Source organism: Gymnogyps californianus, chromosome 17 (genome assembly GCF_018139145.2).
Source record: "Gymnogyps californianus isolate 813 chromosome 17, ASM1813914v2, whole genome shotgun sequence".
NCBI lineage: Eukaryota > Metazoa > Chordata > Aves > Accipitriformes > Cathartidae > Gymnogyps > Gymnogyps californianus.
In genome coordinates, this window is record NC_059487.1 from 16,747,156 (window position 1) to 16,766,023 (window position 18,868).

The 18,868-nt window shown below is 47.2% G+C and overlaps 1 protein-coding gene across 2 annotated transcripts; it reads left to right on the plus strand.

The window, feature by feature from the left end:
• Nucleotides 1-144: 144 nt before the first annotated feature.
• On the plus strand, nt 145-18,668 carry ASXL1 (ASXL transcriptional regulator 1). Of its 2 annotated transcripts, XM_050907293.1 has the most exons (13): nt 145-204; nt 5,187-5,269; nt 6,209-6,211; nt 8,117-8,225; nt 9,356-9,476; nt 9,551-9,648; nt 9,991-10,084; nt 10,376-10,528; nt 10,962-11,125; nt 11,220-11,316; nt 11,829-11,934; nt 12,407-13,022; nt 13,762-18,668. In XM_050907293.1, exons 1-13 carry the CDS (start codon nt 145-147, stop codon nt 16,684-16,686), a joined length of 4,629 nt encoding a protein of 1,542 aa, XP_050763250.1. In that variant the 3' UTR covers nt 16,687-18,668. The 2 variants fall into 2 exon arrangements, with proteins under 2 accessions (XP_050763250.1, XP_050763249.1); XM_050907292.1 differs by lacking the exon at nt 6,209-6,211.
• The last annotated feature ends 200 nt before the right edge of the window (nt 18,669-18,868 follow it).

Genomic DNA, 18,868 nt, shown 5'->3' on the forward strand with positions numbered 1-18,868 from the left:
CGCCTCGCGCCCCGCCCGCCCCGCCCCGCGCGCCCGCCGCCCGCCCGCCCGCGCGCGCCCGCCCCGCCCCCGCCGCCGCCCGCCCGCCCGCCCGCGCGCCTAACGGTCCGCGCCCGCCGCGCCGCCGCCCCGCGCGGGAGGAGGATGAAGGAGATGAAGCAGCGGAGGAAGAAGGAGCGCACGTGGGCCGAGGCCGCCCGCCTGGTGAGGCGGGGGGGGGGGCGCCGCCGCCCCGGCGGCCGCCGCCACCGCGGCGCGGAGGGCCTGGGGCGGGCCCCGGGGAGGGGGCCGCGGGGGCTCCGCTGGGCCCCGAGGGGCCTCCCCCGCCCGGGGGCTCCGCGTCGCCGCCGGCTCCGGCCCCTTCTCGAGTAACGGGGCCGGCGGCACCGCCCGCGGCGGGGTTGGGGGGGGAGGGCGGGCGCCGCGCCCCGGCGGGGCGAAGCCGGGGGCCGGGTCTTCCTGGGGGCGGGGGCGGTGTCGCCGGTGTCCCCCCCCCGCCCCGGGTCCCGCGGCCGGGGGGCTCCGGGCTGCTGCGGCCGGTGTCTCCTCCCCGGTTGTTTTCCTTCCCGAGCCGGGTAGGAAGGAGAAGAACCCCGGGGAGGCGGGGGGGGACGGACCGACCCGAGGCGCTGCGGGGACGGTGCGAGCGCAGCCCCCGGCCCGCCGAGGGGGCTCTGGGCCGAGCTGCCCGCCGTCCGGGGGTCCCCGGAGCCATCGCCTCCTCCCGCCAGGCCGCGGCCGCGGGGCCGGGCTCCCGGGGAGGTGCCGTCCCGCAGCGGTAGCGGTTCGGTATTTGCTGCCTCGGTTGTTGCCCGCAGCCCGGTACGGGCAGGGCCGGGGCCGCTCTCGGTGTGGGAACGGTTCCTTTTCTTCCTTTCAGATGGCTTAAGGCTCCGAGGGAGGAACCGGAGCCGCCGGAGAGAGGCCTGGCCTGAAGTCCGGGCAGTGCTGCTGTCAAAAGTTTCTGGTTTAATTACTGAGGCTGCAGGTTTCTCCCGTGCCCCAGCAGTGCCCAGAACGCAGGCGGTGTGAGCGGCTGCCTGTACCGGTGGCTGCGCGGAGCCTCGGGGTTACCATCACGGTGGTCAGATGTTATTTTGTCGCTTTTGGTTTTGGGAGACGTCGCTGCAGGTTTGTCTTAGTCTTTTTGGCTTTGAGAGCCTGCTTGTTGAAGGCTTAAACTTCCAAACCCAGGTCTGCTGTGATGGCGTTTGGGTAGGTCTGTTGGAACGCTGCTGTCGTTTGACCGTCGCAGTGGGAGAAGGGTAATTTCCCTCCATGAAGCGCTTAAGCCATATCTATCTTGAACCCCATTTATGAACTAGGAAGTACGAAAAGAAGAATAACTTCAGTGTCTTTCAGGTAGGGAGCGTGAACTAGTCAGAAGTTTTATTTAAGGGGTGCGTTTGGAGGTGTTTAGGCTTGTTGCTTGGCACAGAGTGCCGCTGGTCGCTCCTGTCTGCTGCTGCGGCTGGCTGGAAGGAGCTTGCTCTCCTTGGCCTCTGCGTAGGAGCTGCTCTCTCTCGGTGACACGGTGACGCGGATCTGTGCAGGTACAGGAGTGCCGGTTCATGGAGTAAAGGATGATCCAACTGCCTGTGGCCGGCGTGGACGGATCTCTGCGGTTTCCTCCCCGTAGCCCCGTCAGTGGTACTCGACTTGTGAGGATATGGGTGTACTTGCTGTGTAGTGTACGGACATCTGTAGAAATGGATTTACAGGGCTTGAGGGTGTTTTGTTTCCTTGTTTTTTCTTTTGTGCCTGTGTTTATTTTGTTTTTGCCTGGCCAGGTTATGCGTTGGAGCACATAAACATTCAGAAGGAACAGTATGGGCGAGTCCAGCTGAGACTCGTGTCTGGTATTGAGGATGTTCTGGATAGGTCTTGGTGCTCCTTCCGAGTAAGATTTGTTTGGCTATCAGAGTGTTTTCTTACTGCTTGCCAGGAGGAAACCTAATCAGACAAGCATCTATCTTCCAGCAACTTGCATAATCTTTTGTGTGTAAATTATAATGTTTTAGATCCACATGACTGTGTTTGAAAAACTGGAGGAGGGCATAAGCCAGCCACTGTAGAACTTCACTGCAGGAATCTGGTGGTCTAGTTACTTCATCGTGCATTTCTTTTTGAGATCCTGGTTCTGCGAGCCGAGCGCGTCGCTGCAGGTGGCAGGGATGCTTTCCTGGTAGGTGACCTCGGGGGCAGAGGCAGTGCTAGGTGACCTTGCACAAAGTCACCTCGTTCAAATGTCCTGAGCTCTAACAGGTGAAAAAAAATCGGTATTTATAGGCTGCCCAAAACAGCACATGAGACTGTGACTCCAAAGCAGTCTCCTAATACACCTCCTCACCCGCAAGTGATGGGAAAGGGATCTCTTCACACGGTTCCTCTCACCTGTCTTTTGGCCAGAACCTCAGGCACAGTGGGTGCATGAGGCGCCTAAGCCTCAACAGCATCTTAGAGCCATTGATGAACCAGAAATAGAACGATCTCGTACTAGATTATCCACTTAGAGAGACCTGCAGTTGCGTAGCTGCACTTCCAGCTTGCAGGACTGATTGTAAATCCACTAAAAATAGATCTTTATTTAACACTAGTCTTAGACATGCTCCCTGTCAAAATGCTTTTAATGTTCCTTTCTGACACGCACTATTGTATTTTGTATTCCTCTCGATGTTTCTGAGAATCATAGGCAAAAGTGCTTTTCAGTGTTGCTGCTCCTACAGAGCTCATACTATGCAGGTTCTGTAAAATAAGCCTTTAAAGATTCATTTGAACACCCAGAGCTGTAGGACTATTCAGCAAGTGCTGTCAGAGCTAGATGTCTTGTAAATTAATTGCGGGAGTGATGTAAACTTCCATAATTAGGGACATAGGAACCGTTGACTATCAGTATTATAAATAGTGGAGGGGGGAAAAAAAACATCTTTTTTGGGGGTAAGGAATAGCTAACGTTGTTTAAGTTGTAGCTCCGATGGAAGGCTGACGTGGCAGCGGCAGAGGCAGGTTGGAGAGGGATGGAGGGCCAGTGCTGGAGGCTGGGCTTTGGTGGCTAAAGCTGCAGGATCTTCTCTCCCCCAGTTCTTCCATTCAGCAGTCTGTACACTTAATGTAGCTGTTGATTGGAAATTGTTCCCCTGAGCGTAGATTCTTTTATCTTTATGTAAATGCTCGTTCATGCTCAGTTTTAGGCTGTGTGATTTGCTTGCTGTCTGTCACTTGAGAGAGGTTTTCTAAGCTGTGCAGAGTTCCCTTATTTTTCAGGACAGGCATGTTCCGCTTTGTGGATCTTGTGCTCGGCTCGGGAGTGATGTGTTTCCCCTTGTCAGCTGTCTGCTCCCTTTGAGTGACGGGGGGGTGACAGTTCATGAGGAAGGCATGGAAACGTCGTAACCTATGGAGGTTTTTTGATTAGTGGAGGAGAAAGCGTGATGGAGCTGTATTGACTTGGAATTGAAATTGTTTACTCTCTCTGAATATGGCGTGTCACTTTCTTTGATCTTTTCTTTAAACATTTTGTGTTTTCTTTGTGTTTTATCTCAGGTTACGTAGTTCTCAAATTTCTGTCCCCTACCAGGTTAGCACCACTGATGCTTATGATCTTCAGGCATCTGAAAAATACATGTTGGGTAGATATGATTTAAGAAATTCCTTTTATCACAAAATATAGTTGAAGCGCAGAACTACGGTGACATGGGTTGGGTTTTTTCTTTACTTGCGGAGGCTGGAGATGGTATGGAAATGCAAATGGTGCCCTGCACAACGTTTTTTTGTTTTTTTTGCAAATGTCCTGTTCACACGACTCCAGAAGGCAGACTGCAGGCTTTGTGCCTTGCCACGGCGCTGCAGTGACTCAGTTCTAGGTGTTGCTGATATAAATGGGGCATTTGGGTTCCTCCGCTGGCTTCTCACGCAAGTCAAACTGAAAGACAGCATCGTGTTGCTGACTCCTCTAAAGCATGGTGAGAAATGAAGTCAGGATTGTGCATCATTGTGGCCATTACGTTAGGGGAATTTAGACCACAGTTATGATCAAAAAGTTCCCGAGTGAATACCCGTTGCTGCTTTTCTTGGATGTTTCAGGCCGTGTCCTGTGCCTGTATCGCAGTCTTTTTGCTCGATCGGACCCAGAGGTCTGTTGAGTTCAGTGTCTTTTGCATTCAGAGCGCAGCGCTGTCTGCTTCAATGGAAGGCGCAGGAGACGGCGCGTGTTAGGCAGCTGTAGGGTAATCTGCTCCCAAAGAAATATCGTTTACATCTACTGCAGCTCATTTTTGTTCATTGTTTCCTGTTTATGTGGGTAATCTTCTTATCCACAGAAATGTCCCGTCCTCTTTTTGAATCCTGGAGTTCTTGCTTCTAGACATTTTGGAGCAGTAAGTTCCACGGGCTTTAAAAAAAAAAAAAAAAAAGTAATAGCCTCTCTAGTTCTTTGCATGTAAGTCACAATTCTATTCTTCATATAATATATGAAAGGATGAGTTGTTATTTATTGTATTGCCTTTTTAATATCTGATTTTACTCATTTTCTTTCAAAGGCAAGCAGTCCAAATCTTTTTAGTGTCTCTAGCCATAATTTTTTTCCACATCCTTTACTGTTATTGTTATCCTTTTCCGAATTCTGTCCCTCTCTGACAAGAATTCTGACTCTTACCCGTGGTACCCTTCTTGAGATGGAGCAAAGATTAAATGAATGCAGTAATACAAGGAAGGTACGCTATTGAATTATATAGTTGTGCAGTCATACTTTTATTGGCAGAAAAATACTGGATGCTTTATTGAGAGGTAGGAAGGTATAAGGCAGGGAGAACATTTTACATCATTAAAGGTCGCTAACCACTGTACAGTTCTGAAGGTTGTATGTGGCAGCAGCTCGGTCTAATGTACGTTGAAGTCTGTGGTGATGCTTCCACTGGTTTCATGATATGGGGTCAAGGCCAAATTCTGCTGCTTTTTCTCTCCTTCGTGTTTGTATTTCAGTTAACTAGGGACCAGATTAAGGTAAGCCTTTTGTGATGCTTACCGTGATCGAATCGTAAGGTAGCGTGAAATTTTTAGCGTGTGTCTTTTGCAGATGAATAAAGTTTTAAGAGGCATATTATTGGATCTGAACCGCAGCTTACGGAGTAGTTCTGTGAATGCAGAAGCAAATTCTGTAATGACACGTGGTCTTTCTGTCTTTTCAGGTGCTGGAAAATTACTCTGATGCTCCTATGACCCCAAAACAGATTCTGCAGGTCATAGAGGCTGAAGGACTAAAGGAAATGAGGTTAGTATTGATGATCTTGTCTAAAACATAGTGTGGAGCATGGGGGAGGCTGCATATGAAGGCTTGTGTTGCTTCGTGCGATTCTGCCTCATCTCCAGCCCACTTTTCTTCTTCCTTTTTTCTCTTTCCAGCACGGTAATTTCAGATGACAGTATAGACATTTCTATACAGGTTATGGGTTTTTTTTTTTTCCTCTGACAATAACTAGAAGCTGTTCTTGGATTTTTTGATAACATACAGAGTCCCCTTCATCCATCTATTGTAAAATAAATGCCTATTGCAGATCAGACTCCTGCATTGTGTTGTACTTACCACTTACTTGTATGGTTCTCTCATAAGTAGCTCCCAGTAGTTTCTGCTATTGTGATTCTAGTTTGAGAATGGTTTAAGTTTGGTCTCCCCTGATGCTTCATTTCTAGAGCAGACATTATATTTTAGGAGACTCAAAAAAGTTGTCTTTATTTTATATTACTGTACTGGCTTCTGCTCAGATTTTCAAGCACCGTGATAACGCAGCTCACACTGTTGTGGCTCTTGACGTTGTACGGAGGAGATGCCCATCTCAACGTGGGTTTCATATGGAAAAGAACCTGATATGGAGCCTCGGAAACAACAGGAGTGGGAGACTGTTTTCCTTGGTTAAGTTCCTGTGAACTTCCATCTGTTTCTGTGACAGTAGTGGAAGAAAAATACAGAGTGTCTTGCAGATCAAAGAAAGTAGGTAACCGTGATAGTCCAAATGCCTCAGTTAGTGCTGCGTGGCAAAAAAAGAAAGTTTGACTACCAGAGACAGGAAAAGCAGTCACTTTTGGCTGCTGCCCATTGATTGACTTCTGGGGAATCTAGATGCATGGACTGTTTCTAGTCCTGCTTCTCCCTCACCTCGATTCTGTGGACTGTTTTCCACCATGGTGTTTGCGTTTCCTGAACCTGCTACAGAAGGTAAACTAAATTTCTTCTGGGACCTAACAACTCAAAACGTTAGCTTGTTTCTGCTCCTTATTTGTGTCTGAAATCAGGAAACAGCTGGGATGGTTTGAGTGGTGAAAATCGGTGATGGGTACAGAGGTGTCGTGGGTAGGAGTTGCCATTGTTTGGAAAGGGACGATGCCAGCGTGTGTTGCTGCGTGGATATCAGAGCTGTTGGAATGCCCACCTGCCGCGGGCGATCCTGGCCGAGGAGATCTTCGCTGGTTTGGGTATGGGTGGTGGTTTCACAGCTCTGAGTAGAATTCAGACAGGCTTTTAGTGAGGACCTTCGTATAGCTTTGTTTTAATCAATACTCTGCACCTTTCTTACATCAGTCCTATTAAGTAGATGGTTGAAGATCTACGTGCACAGGCTGTCCTCTGCTAAAGGTAATAGCAGGTCTCTCTTCACACACATAAACTATCTTGGTGCTCTCCCAGTTTTGATAAGTGACCTGTCACAGTACATAGCTAAAGACCAGACTTTGGAGCATGTGTCAAGTTAAATCCCAGAGAGCTAAATCGTTCCTTTAAAGGTCGGTGTTTTTCCCTTGGGATATCTGCTTTTCCTTCCCCGGTCACTAATTCTCTGCTTTAAGAAAAGACTGTTTTCTTCAGAGCGTAATTGTTCGCAGAATAAAGGCAGTGACCCTGCCTTGCTAAATACGCTGTGGACTTTGCTGGTACTTGTATAGAAGCCCTTCCTGAAACTCCATTTCCTGAAGGAAATAGCTTGGTGGCTCGAGATGTTTTTCCCTTTGAATCAGTACTGAGGCAGTGTTCCCTGGTTTGGGGGTCACGCTGGTCTGTTGGGAGGGCCGTGTTCCTTATGGGCGGCATTAATGGTCCTGCGTGGCTGATGCTCGAGCCAGGACACTTGGGCCCAGCACCATTGCTGAGTTCTAGCTCCTAGGAGAGTTTTAACTGTTCGGTTTTTTTCTCGTTTTGGGGAAAACTGTTTGGTTTGCTATTCTAAGAAAGCGTGCTCTGTGGCTGCATAGCGTGCTTGGAGCGTTCTGTTAAACACAGAAGGGAAAACACTGTCTAGCAGGACAGAAGGCTGGAAATTTTTTTCATGACATCTAAAAGTGAAGGGTAATTTTGTCTGTTGCCAAGGCTTGTGAAGAAATGTCCAAAAAACAAATGCATTCAGGGTGGAAACAGAAATTGTTCTAAGTTTTCACTTTGAGAATGATTTTCTTTGAAATATTTTGTCTCAATCCAGTTTTCAGTTTCACTTTTAATAATGAAATCGATACTGCTTTAATGTCTCCCAGGTAACTTTCTGTCTGTACACGTGCGACTTATTGGAAAATATGAGATTACATGGCACAGAAGTTCCATCAGTGCGAGCGTAGGATGGTTGCTTTAACCAGGGAGTTACATAGGACTTGACAAATTAGTGCATCGGACCTTTTGTATCTAACTCTGCTAGTGCAGTTTGTCTGTGACATGTCAGGGAGGACATTCCAGGAACACGTATGTGTACGATTTATACTGGTTTTGTTTACATCTTTCTACTGCTGTATAAATCTGGGTTTTTCGTAAAAGCAATCCAACTCTAAAAGTTTCAAGCAGAGAAAGGGAGGAAACAGGTAATAAAAGTTAGGAATGTCTAAAAATGGCTGAGAGTAACTTTAAAATTGGCATGGCACTTCCTGTTTTCTGCCGACTGCTTGGCTGCGATGTGTCGAGGCTGATGTACAGGTCAAAAGGGAAGACGGTAATACTGTTCTGACTGAAGTGCCCATCCCATAAAGTTAATGAGCATCATCTCTGTTCCCCTCAGTCAGCTAAATGATGCCCACTTAAACAGATCTTTCAGGCTGTTTTCTTGATAAAGCCGTTTCTTAAAACTTACTGTTTTCTTTGTTCCAGTGGCACTTCTCCCCTAGCCTGCCTCAACGCCATGCTCCATTCCAATTCAAGGGGAGGTGACGGACTCTTCTACAAACTGCCTGGACGCATCAGCCTTTTCACGCTCAAGGTAAATGCTGCGTTCCTGCTCTCAACTGAGGGCCGAGGTGCGAGTTCTGCTCGTTATGCATAGCTGAGTGTTAAACTGTCACTGAGCATCATATGAGCTGAATGGGCCGCGTGTGAGATCGTCATGTGAAAGTGTGTCTGGAATTCATTATTTCGTTAAGAGCTTGTACCTTTCAGCTATATTCAGCCATATATGATAAATTCCTTTCAAAAACCCCCTATTATTTCTTGAATTACACAAGCAAGATAAATCCTCTTATTCCAATACTTGGTGTCCAACTCAGGTGGCTGCTTATCGAAACAATCCCGTTCACTCCTTTTCTGCCAGCCACAAGGGAACACAGCCAACCAATAAATTAAATTGGTCCGAGAGCTTGTAGCTGCAAGTAAAATCTTGATAGAAAAACGTATATTCATTCTTCTGGTTGTTTGTTTTGTGTTCCGCTGCATTCTGTGTATATTTACCGTCACTGTTTTCCTCCGATCTTGAGGTCTCTCTGGAACGTTTTTTATTTTTAGTTTATTGTCCCAGTAATCTTAAATGTTGAAAATGTCTCTGGTCTTAGGCTTTTCTTTTGCATTGTTTTGTACTGTTGGATTTCCTGGTAGATATTAGCTTGATAGACAACAGGTATCTCAGCTATTTCATTTGCATCTTTTTTCCTGCTGTCAGAAAATTTTGTTGAATTGCCCTATTTTGCTGAAAATAGATGGAATTGAAATGGCTTTGATTGTACAAGTAGTAAATACATCTCTTAAGCTTACTATTTTAGTATTTGGCTACTCTGATGCTACCTGTTCTTTCAGAGTAAGAATGAGATACTTCTCTTTAATACAAACTGCTTGTTTGCAGAAAAGCGTGATGAATTATTAACCTTATGTATTTTGGATATGTTCGAGTTACTCGTCTAGGACGTGTCTATGAAGTGTGCTAATAGTTTAGATGATTTCTGTTCCACTCTGAGCCAAAATATACTTTAAAATATCTTTCTGCATCAAGGTTAAAAATAGGGAAGATGAAAAAAATTAAGCTTAAAAACTATATCCACTAAACGGTCTGTTCCCATTGGTTTAAGTGGTAGTGGTTGGGAGGGAGGACTGTAGCCATCCAAGTTCTGCTTGCCCCTTTAGAAGGATGCCTTGCAGTGGTCTCGGAATCTGTCTGTGCCAGAAGGGGAGGAGCTGGAGGATACAGCAGACGCAGAAAGTTGTGAGTCCAATGAAGCAAGCACTGTGAGTGGTGATAATGATGGTAAGTGTCTAATGACATTAATCTTAAACTATAGGATCTACTTCTGTGTCTGACTGAGTGCCCGTCTCTTTCAGTGTCTCTTGATGAAACCTCCTCTAACGCCTCGTGTTCCACTGAATCTCAGAGCAAGGGACCCGCTGCTACCAGGGAAAGCTACAGAACCGCCTCCCAGGTAGGAAAAAGTGGGACTAATGGGAAGCATGAAGCCTCTCAAGGGGAGCTTTCATTGCTGCGTGGTAGCTGGGTGAGCGTGGCAGGGACTAGTTGTGCACAGGTGCCTCAGGGAGACCTACGGGGCTGTTTCCTTAGGTGAGGAGTTTGCAGTATGGGGAGGGATCGTGCACAGGACGGTAATTTTGAATTCTCTGCTCTTCATAAATGTAATGACACCTGAAGATTTACCTAGGAGCTCGGTAGTTCTTTAACTGAGGAATGTGCTCCTTAGAAGATTATTTTACCCCTCCATAATGTCTTTGTTCCTTTGTTTTGTTTTTGATTTCTTTCTGGACTGCAGACAACCAAACAAAAGAAAAAGACTGGTGTAATGCTGCCACGTGTTGTCTTAACACCACTGAAAGTAAATGGGGCACACATGGAGTCTGCCTCCGGTGAGCATTGCTTTTGTTGTGGTGGTTTTCTAATGACTGCACAGCTAGCTTTTAATCAGCAGTCCCTAGTTATCTATAATTTTGCCCGAGGATTTCTTCAACGCTTGATGAGAATGCATGTGACTGTAGAGAATTGTGTATATGTTTAACTCCATCAAAATAGTTGGTAACTGGGCAATACCCTGTAATAGTGGATCTGTTATTAGCAGATAATTCTTGTATGTTAAACCACTCTCCAAGCTGGGCTTCTGCTGTTCTTTGCATATTTTTGTGAAATTGTTTTGCTTTTAGGCTTCACAGGAAGGCATGCCGATGGGGAGAGCAGTAGCACATCCAGCAGCAGCAGCAGCTCTTTGGCCCTGTGCAAAGCCACCTTGCGTAGTAGAACGGAAATAAACAGGGATCCTCCGCAGCTTCTGAGAGGTATCCGAAAGCCCACAGCCGGTAGGTGCTTCTGATTAAAGTTAGAAGAATAATTGGCCATAAAAGCAGGCAATGTTGAAGTCCGTGTATATCCGAGAAAAGAGCACCGAGGTTCTCTTCCTTCAGAAGGCATACGACGATCTGGAGGCTCGCAAGCTGGACCTTCCTCCCTGAACATTAGTGAGACGGTTGTTTAAAAGTTTGCCTAGCCTGAAGAGCAGCATCAAGGATTGTACCTGAATATGACAGAAGTGTGACCTCATATCAAAATTCCAGATGCATGTCTGTTAATTAGTGCGTTTGAGAGAGTCTTTCTTCATACTTGAATACTACAGTCTTTTCTCATCTATCTTGCTCCTTTTGCTGTAGTAGTTTGACATGAATTTCTTGCCCATAATGCTGAAATACTTTTATACAACAATGTTTATTTTATTTGCCTGTCCTTAAACTACAGGACAGATGAAACGAAACAGAGGTGAGGATATCGACTTTGAAACTCCTGGTTCCATTCTTGTCAATACAAACCTGCGAGCCCTGATAAACTCCAGAACCTTTAATGCGCTCCCGTCGCACTTCCAGCAGCAGCTTCTTTACCTCCTTCCCGAAGTTGATAGACAGGTATGAGGGTGCAGCACTTGGATGTTTTCCATTCGCTGCGTTGCCTCTGGATTGCGGAACGGCTGGAGCAAATGTTTTCTGTTTGTCCCGTTAGGTTGGGGCTGATGGGCTGATGCGTCTCAGTGGCAGTGCTCTGAATAACGAATTCTTCACCCACGCTGCGCAGAGCTGGAGAGAACGACTAGCTGATGGTGAGTAGGTTTGCTTGCCTAGGTGGCTGGAGAATAGGTACTCATTTTATGGGATTTTTTTTGTTTTTCTTTTACAGTTAATGAACGGGAATTTAGTCCAGCTTTGCAGTGTATCTGGCTATGTTGCCCCCAGCTTTTCTTCTTTTTTTTTTTCTTTTTTTTCTTTTTTTTTTTTTTTTTAAACTTTAAAATCAAAGATGTGTTTTCCTTTGGTGCCATGTGACCCTCAGAACGAAGTGGTGGTGGTGTAAAGTAGTGCTAGACTTATCTTTCCTTAAATAGTGGCCTCTGTCTGGTAAAACATGATTTTTTTTCAGACTTGCTTGAGGCTGTGACCATTGCCCTTAAAGAGTTGCAGGCAGCACGTGGATCCATAGTAGGGTGGAGAGCAGGGCGATAACAGGCAGATCTGTCCTTCGTATATATAGCTGCTATACTGTTAAATATTCAAGGTTGCATTTGCAGAATCAGTTTTGTCTGGAACTGAATTTCAGGCTCTTGCTTCCACGTAGGTGAATTCACCCATGAGATGCAAGTTCGAATTCGGCAGGAGATGGAAAAGGAAAAGAGAGTGGAGCAATGGAAAGAGAAGTTCTTTGAGGACTACTATGGACAAAAGTGAGAAATTTTACCTCGTCTGTCCTGTTTTATCTATGTTTATGCAGGTGGCAGAGTGTGTTTCTGCTTGCGGATACCTGAGAAGATGCAGCATAAAGTCCTTGAAAAATATAGGTTGTGGGGTGAATCATTCAGACTGTTGCTCCAGGGAAATCCTTAGTGGAATTGGCTGGGCCACAGCAGAATTTTGTAGCCCATCTATTTTGTTTCCACGACAAGTTAACATTACTCGTTTTCCATCACAAATCTTTACATTTTCTTATTTTTCTCATTCCCTGTGATAGTAATGTGGGATAGCAAATGTGCAAGTTATCTCATTGCAGACTGACTTAATGCAGTTTTGATGAGTCTCTGCTTTGTAATCTGTATGTTACTACTTATAGCTGTATTGTATACCACTATACGTAGAAGGTGAAATGCTTAAATTAGGATGGGCTTTAGCTTTTAGCTAGTTTTTATGTTTGCCTCACAGGTTGGGCTTGACCCAAGAAGAATCCCAGGAGCAGAATTTGGTGCAGGAAGATGCTGAGAACAGGACAGGAGTGTCTGTTAAAGGAGAAGCAAGACTGCCACGCGGTCCTTCTACGCGGCAGAGAGATGGGCACTTCAAAAAACGCTCCCGGGCCGACCTGCGATGCAGAGCCAGGAGGAGCCTGTACAAATTGCGTGAACCTGAGCAAACGGAGGCTTCCAAAGAGACTGCTTCTGCGGGACCAGATTCCTCTCTTCATAAAGAGACAAAGCCCGAGATGGACCTCAAGAAAGATGATCTGACGAGCCCTTCGGCTGCAGTACTGAAGCCAGAGAGTTCAGAATTGCACCTCTCTCCAGAGACTTCCAAATTACACAGTAAATCGGAAGATCTGTCGTTGGCAGCTGCAAACAGAATTCCCAGTTTGCCCCAGGAGAACGCTGCTCGGGAGCCCAAGGACCAGAAGAGGAAATGCTTTGAGGAGGCTGCCTCTGCGTCCTTCCCCGAAAAGAAGCCCCGGCTTGAAGATCGTCAGTCCTTTCGTAACACAATTGAAAGTGTTCACCCAGAAAAGCCACAGCCTACTAAAGAGGAGCCAAAAGTCCCACCCATCCGGGTAGGAAAGAGAATTATAGCTGCTTGGTATCTCAGGGCTGTCATGCTCAGTAGCATCAAAACATTATTAAAATGTCAAGTGTTGTCATCTTAAGAGAAGAAGTGGAAGGGTTTCTTTGGTAGGGCTGGCTAAGTACCTCTGATTACCACAGTTTATGATGTTATTTAGACAGGCAAAGAATGGAAAATCATTCCAAGGTCTTTGCACAAGAGCACAGGGTAACCTTGACTTACTCTGTTCGTTTGCATTTCTGTGGATACAGAAATCACTTTTCCTGAAACTAGCTGACTTGTTGCAAAAGAGACCTTCAAATCGTATTCCTTATCCTCTGTGGTTTCTCCGTTCCTTTCCTTTGGGGCAGAATCGTAGTATTCCTTCTGACTTCTCCCGTTTTGGCTGGAGGTATCCATGTTGTTAGCTTCAGGGCAGTCATCCTTATGTAAGGGAGACCATTTTGATTTCTGAGGATCTGAATGGAAATCACTTATTTCGTATTTGTCTGTGGGCTATGGTAAAACCACGTTAATATTAACTGAGCTTTACATATCGCATGATGGAGCACATAGGCAGAGGTTATGGGGAGCATGCTACTTCTCTGCCAAAATTAGTTTTTACGTTGGAATTTTAAATTTTTGTTGACTTCTGATAAGAATTGTGATGGACAGATGCTAATAAAATGCATTTCACTGTCTGAAAATGGTCCAGTGTTAGAACTAATTGCTTTTCCCTTTTTTTCCAGATTCAACTTTCACGTATTAAACCACCCTGGGTGGTTAAAGGTCAGCCCGCTTACCAGATATGCCCCAGGATCATCCCCAACGCAGAGCCCTCCAGCCGGGGCAGAACCGGGGCCAGAACACTCGCAGACATTAAAGCCCGTGCTTTGCAAGCCCGAGCCCAGCGAGAAGCTGCTGCAGCCGCCATCGGAGGTGGGGGTGGCCCAGGTGGAGGGAGAAGCACCGATGAAGGAGGTGGCGGAGGAGAATCCGGCAGCCATACAGAGCACAGGAGATCAAAGAGAACTCATGGAAAGCGTTCGTCAGATCTACAACGAACACAACTACTGTCGTCTCTCCATCTGAACGGAGAAAAGGCTGGCTCTGAGGTGGCTGCTCAGGAGGCTAACACGAATTCCTTCCCCTCTTCAAGACAAGACCCCTTTTCCTCAAAGAGTGGGGGAAGTGGTGATCTGGAATGCACTGCGGGCACTAGCTCAGGGGAAGCTCAGCCTGGTGATGGTTCACCTAGAAGGCAGTTCTGTGATGCTTTGACTGGGTCATCCTTAGGCAATGCAACTTCTGAGAGGCAGGAGGAGAGCCCCGAGCCGCTCCTCTGTGACCCGAGGACCGAAACCCCATCTTGTGTCGCGTCACAGGAGAGGCAAAGTACAAAGCTGAAACGCGTGGTTCCTCCAGTAAACGGGCTGTCTTGTTCTCAGGTGCAGGGAGCTGTGATCAGTCCTACGGGAGATGGGCTTGTGTCAGAACTCAAAGATGTTGGTGCTCCCGCCATACAGTTGGATTATCGTTCTGACGTAAAGGAAAATTCCTCCAGTTGTCCTGCTCTTCTGCCGGAGTTGTCATCAGGTGGTAAAGAATGCCACGAGCCAGAAATGGTATCTAGATTTAGATTTAATGGCTCTGAAACATTTGTGGAAAAACGCGTCGCTGGTAGTGATAACTCCGAAACTGCTGGAGTGGTGAAAGCAGTCCCTGCACTGTATAACTTTGCACGCCTGCAGGCAGAGAAAGAGAGTGATGGCAAACTAAGTAATGAAGAACAAAATACGGAGTCTCTGGTGAAACCCTCTTTACACGATGACTTTATTTCTCAGAATAGGATAGATACCTCTGAAAAACTTCTGCAGCTGAGGGAGAGGTGCCCCAGAACAGAACCAGAAGATGCACATCAGCCGCTGAGAGAGACTCAAGAATTCAAGACAAACGGAGATGACGAAATACAGAGTACGCACAGTGAAACAACAGATACTGCTTCAGATTTTGAAGCTGACGTAGCTGATGAGAATGTGGAGATGGATATATGTTTCAGAAGCGTCAGTTGTAGGGAGGTGGCTGGCAAAGACTCCTCCTGTCACAGCAGCACTGAGAGATGTGACAGGATTAGATCAAAATCATCTGTGGAAACAGATAGTCTGGCCTATGTTGTGGACTTCCCTGCCGTCGCAGCGATGAGCACTGCACCCCCATCTCAGAGATGGGGACCGCGTGCACCATTGCCCCCGAAAGCCGAGCGGCCAACAGGTTCTGCTCGACCCGTATCCTCTGTTGAAACCAACAACCCTTTGGTGATGCAGCTGCTGAAGGGGAACCTTCCATTGGAAGAAGTTCTCCCAGTATCTCACGCCAACATCAAGCTGGAAATTACACAGCCAGCGCTGGACAAGCAGTCAGAAAGCCTCTCCCTGCAAATGGAGAGAGGTGGCAGTTGCTATTTTGGCAAAGAATCTTCTCCGGATGTGGGAATAAAGAAGAGTGCCCTAAGCAGGAGCGATGACTTCCACTCGGTGAGATCTTCCCTAGATCCCCAGGAAAAGAAGTGCGGATCAGGGGCAGCATTGCCTAGGGCAGAGGATGCTGAGGATCAATCTATTCCAGAAAAACATTCCAAAGTTGGCTCAACTTTAAGCTGCCAAGACCAACTGGCAAATGTGGCAAGTGCCTCTCAGAAGCCTGAAGATATGGGCCCCCGGGAAAGAACGTTTTCTTCCTGTAGCTTTGAGGAGCAGAAGGAGTTGTCCAAGGTCCATCGGGTGCCACAGCACAACCCATTGACGAGCGTCATCACAAATAAAAGCCCGGAGAAGTTGAACGCCTCTACGGAGCCTCGGTTTTTATCTCCAACTGTAACTTCTCTTGGTCCGAGTCAGACAGGAGGTACATCGGTCAATAAAAGTTATGTTGGAGTTCAAGGCAAAAAACTCTTCGGTTCTGGTTTTCCTTGCAACCCCAGTGTTAGACTACATCACTCCAGGGCTTTGGATCAAGTTTCAGCCATAGGAACCTTGTCCCCCAGCAAACAGGTTCCTCTGAACAAGAGCTGCGCGTCAGGAGAAGGAATGCCAGCTGCAAGGGACGAATGGACTTCAAAGCAGCACCCCGACACCCTGGGAGGAATAAAAAATGAGAATGTGTTGGCATGTGGCAGCCCAGCCAAGAGTAACGCGGAGAACCAGAAGGATGCAGCACAAAACCCCGTGGAGCTGACTGAGCACTTGCAAAGTGTTCCGCTGGTGATGGACTTGCCGTTTTTTAAGTTTTCAAGGGAACCAGGAAAAGGACACAATCACCCTTTGGAGCCTTCTTCCATACCCTCTCAGCTCAATATCAAGCAAGCGTTTTATGGGAAGCTTTCTAAGCTGCAGCTTAATTCCACCAGCTTTAATTATTCATCCAGCACTCCAGCTTTTCCCAGAAGTCTTGCTGGAAGCATGATGCAGCTAACCCACAAAGCGAACTTTGCTGCAAACCATAATACGTCCCTTTCTGTGCAGATGTTTGCTGATAGCAGCAGTGTTGACGAGATATCGTTCAAGTGCTCGTGCAGCCTTAAAGCCATGATCATGTGTAAAGGCTGCGGGGCGTTTTGTCACGACGACTGTATAGGACCCTCTAAGCTTTGTGTATTGTGCCTTGTGGTGAGATAATAAATTATGGCCATGGGACAAATTGTATATTCAGTGTGTGTATTTTGATAACGACTGATCCTAAAACCTGTACACAAAATACTATTCTGTTTATAGTAGAAATGCTATTACACTTTGTTTTGGTGAGGAAAGTTGACTTGCCTTCCAACTAAAATCTACAGTGCAAAACCCTTTCTTGCTCACGGTTACACTCCAGTCTCGGTGGGCTGCGCCCCACTGGAGCGATCCTTCTGCTTCGTGCTATCGTGGAAATACTGATCGTGCTCTGGCACACGTGCTGAGGCTAACACCTGAGTGAGAGGCAGTTTGCTGTGGCAATCCGTGGACCCTCTGTCGAGGAAATCTTTACATCCAAAGGAACTGGAACAGGGTGTTTTCTATTTCAGGGCTGCGCTAGGTGAGGCCCTACAGTCTTCCACTCTCCCCTTCTGCCATCTCCATTCTTGGTTTGTGTGGGAAGTACCGCTGTACAGTAAGCGTAAGCAAAGAGCTGCTCTGCCGTGACGGTTCTGTACGGTCTTTGGATGCTACAGCAGGACGTGGTGCCCAGTAAAGCACTCTGCAGGTGGCTGTAGAGCCGCATACAGCCGGCCGTGTCCTGGATGGAGCCAACTCGGAGGATGCAAGAAGAAGAGGAAAAAAAAAAAAGTGGCAGGTGCCAAGCGAATGCCTTCTGCTGGTCGGCAGGAAGGTGCGCGGCCCGGGGAACTGTGTGCCTGGTGAACTCTTGGACCAGCTGATGTGACTGCCTGCTTTGGCTGGCTTGCCACAAACTAGTGTGAAACGTCGGAGGTTCCTGGAAGCTCGTTTATGTGGCCGGCGATCTCTGCATTGCAGCCCTGCAATGAGGACCTTAACACGACAGCATCTGACCACTTGCAAGCGTCTAGCTGTGCATCTGTGTGACGATCATCTAACATTTAAAGCAGTGTTTTTTCCTTTTTTTATATTTTCATTCTTGGATGTATAAAGTGAATTATTTGGCTCCTGTAAGTATCCTCTATGCATCTGTTTGATCATGTATTTATATGTTGTACACAGTACTGGCCAACTCTGTAAATGGATGTAATGTACATAGAACATAAAGGGTTCTTTTTTTTTTTTCCCCTTGGATTTTCAGGCTCTACAGCAGTATTGCATTAAAGTGGTGTTAGTTATTAATCTGCATCTGTAGTCAGAGCCACTGTATTCTGTCTTGCCTAACGTGAGGCTCAACATGCAAAGGTGTCTCTCGGTTCTGACAGCCTCCCTCTCTGCCCGGGCCCCCGGGCCGTGTTGCGCAGGTAGACTGTGATGCGCAGACTCACGGATGACCTGATGGGATTTGCCGAGTCGAGCGTACTTCACTGGTCGCTCCTCTGAGCTATTGCCAGTTGTTGCTGTAACTGATCTCCTGGAGCATGGCTATAGCTGCGTTGCAAGAAGGTGAACATCCTCGAGAGCAAAACCGTGGCTCTCTTCCTCTTTGGAGCAATTACTTATCAAGAAAGAATTGCTTCAGTGAGGGGAGAAGTCAGCTGTTTCATTTAAGCAGCAGTAGCAAGTATTGTGGGGGGTTTATTTTTTCTTCTTGTCCCTTTTCTAGCTCTCTCCTACCTCCCTTGACCATGCACTTTTTTTTTTTTTAACCGTACAAGTCCCTGTTTGAGATGCAAGCCTGAGGGATGCAACAAGTTTAGTCTCTGAAATGGTTTCTCCTTAACGCATCTGACAGCCTCATGTTGTGGGAAGGAGAGAGAGACCAACGCGCGCGTGCCCACGGGCACGTGCCCCGGGATGAACAGAACTGCGGTATTGGTGACGGCGGAGCGGAGGTGTGAAACCTGCTTACCAAAGATAGGGAGCGGAGCTGGGGGGTCTGGCTCTGCCTCCTTTGGGGCTACTGTAGTGTACAGATGGAACTGGTCTGGCTTGCAGAGCCCTCCGGGGGGGCCTGCTCATGTATGTCCCTTGTGGTATTGGAAAAATAAACACTCTGTAAAACCTGCATTTGTGGTTTCAATCCTCTTTTTCTGAAATCATCCGCTGTGCTCTCTAAGGCGGTATTGCTTTTCCTTTCCTCTTTTTTTAACTGGGAGTGTGCCAGAGCTCTGCTCAGATGATTAAAAAGGCGGGCTGCGTTGCGCTCTCGGCTTCGTTACACCGGTTTTAATACCCGTGCAGATAACGGAGGACAGCGCAC

Bases quoted from the DNA above. Each gene is read 5' to 3' on its own strand.
- ASXL1 (XM_050907293.1), top strand. From the start codon at position 145: ATGAAGGAGATGAAGCAGCGGAGGAAGAAGGAGCGCACGTGGGCCGAG. The intron at 8,226-9,355 runs GTAAATGCTGCG...TTGCCCCTTTAG, and splicing joins TCAGCCTTTTCACGCTCAAG to AAGGATGCCTTGCAGTGGTC. The intron at 9,649-9,990 runs GTAGGAAAAAGT...TCTGGACTGCAG, and splicing joins GCTACAGAACCGCCTCCCAG to ACAACCAAACAAAAGAAAAA.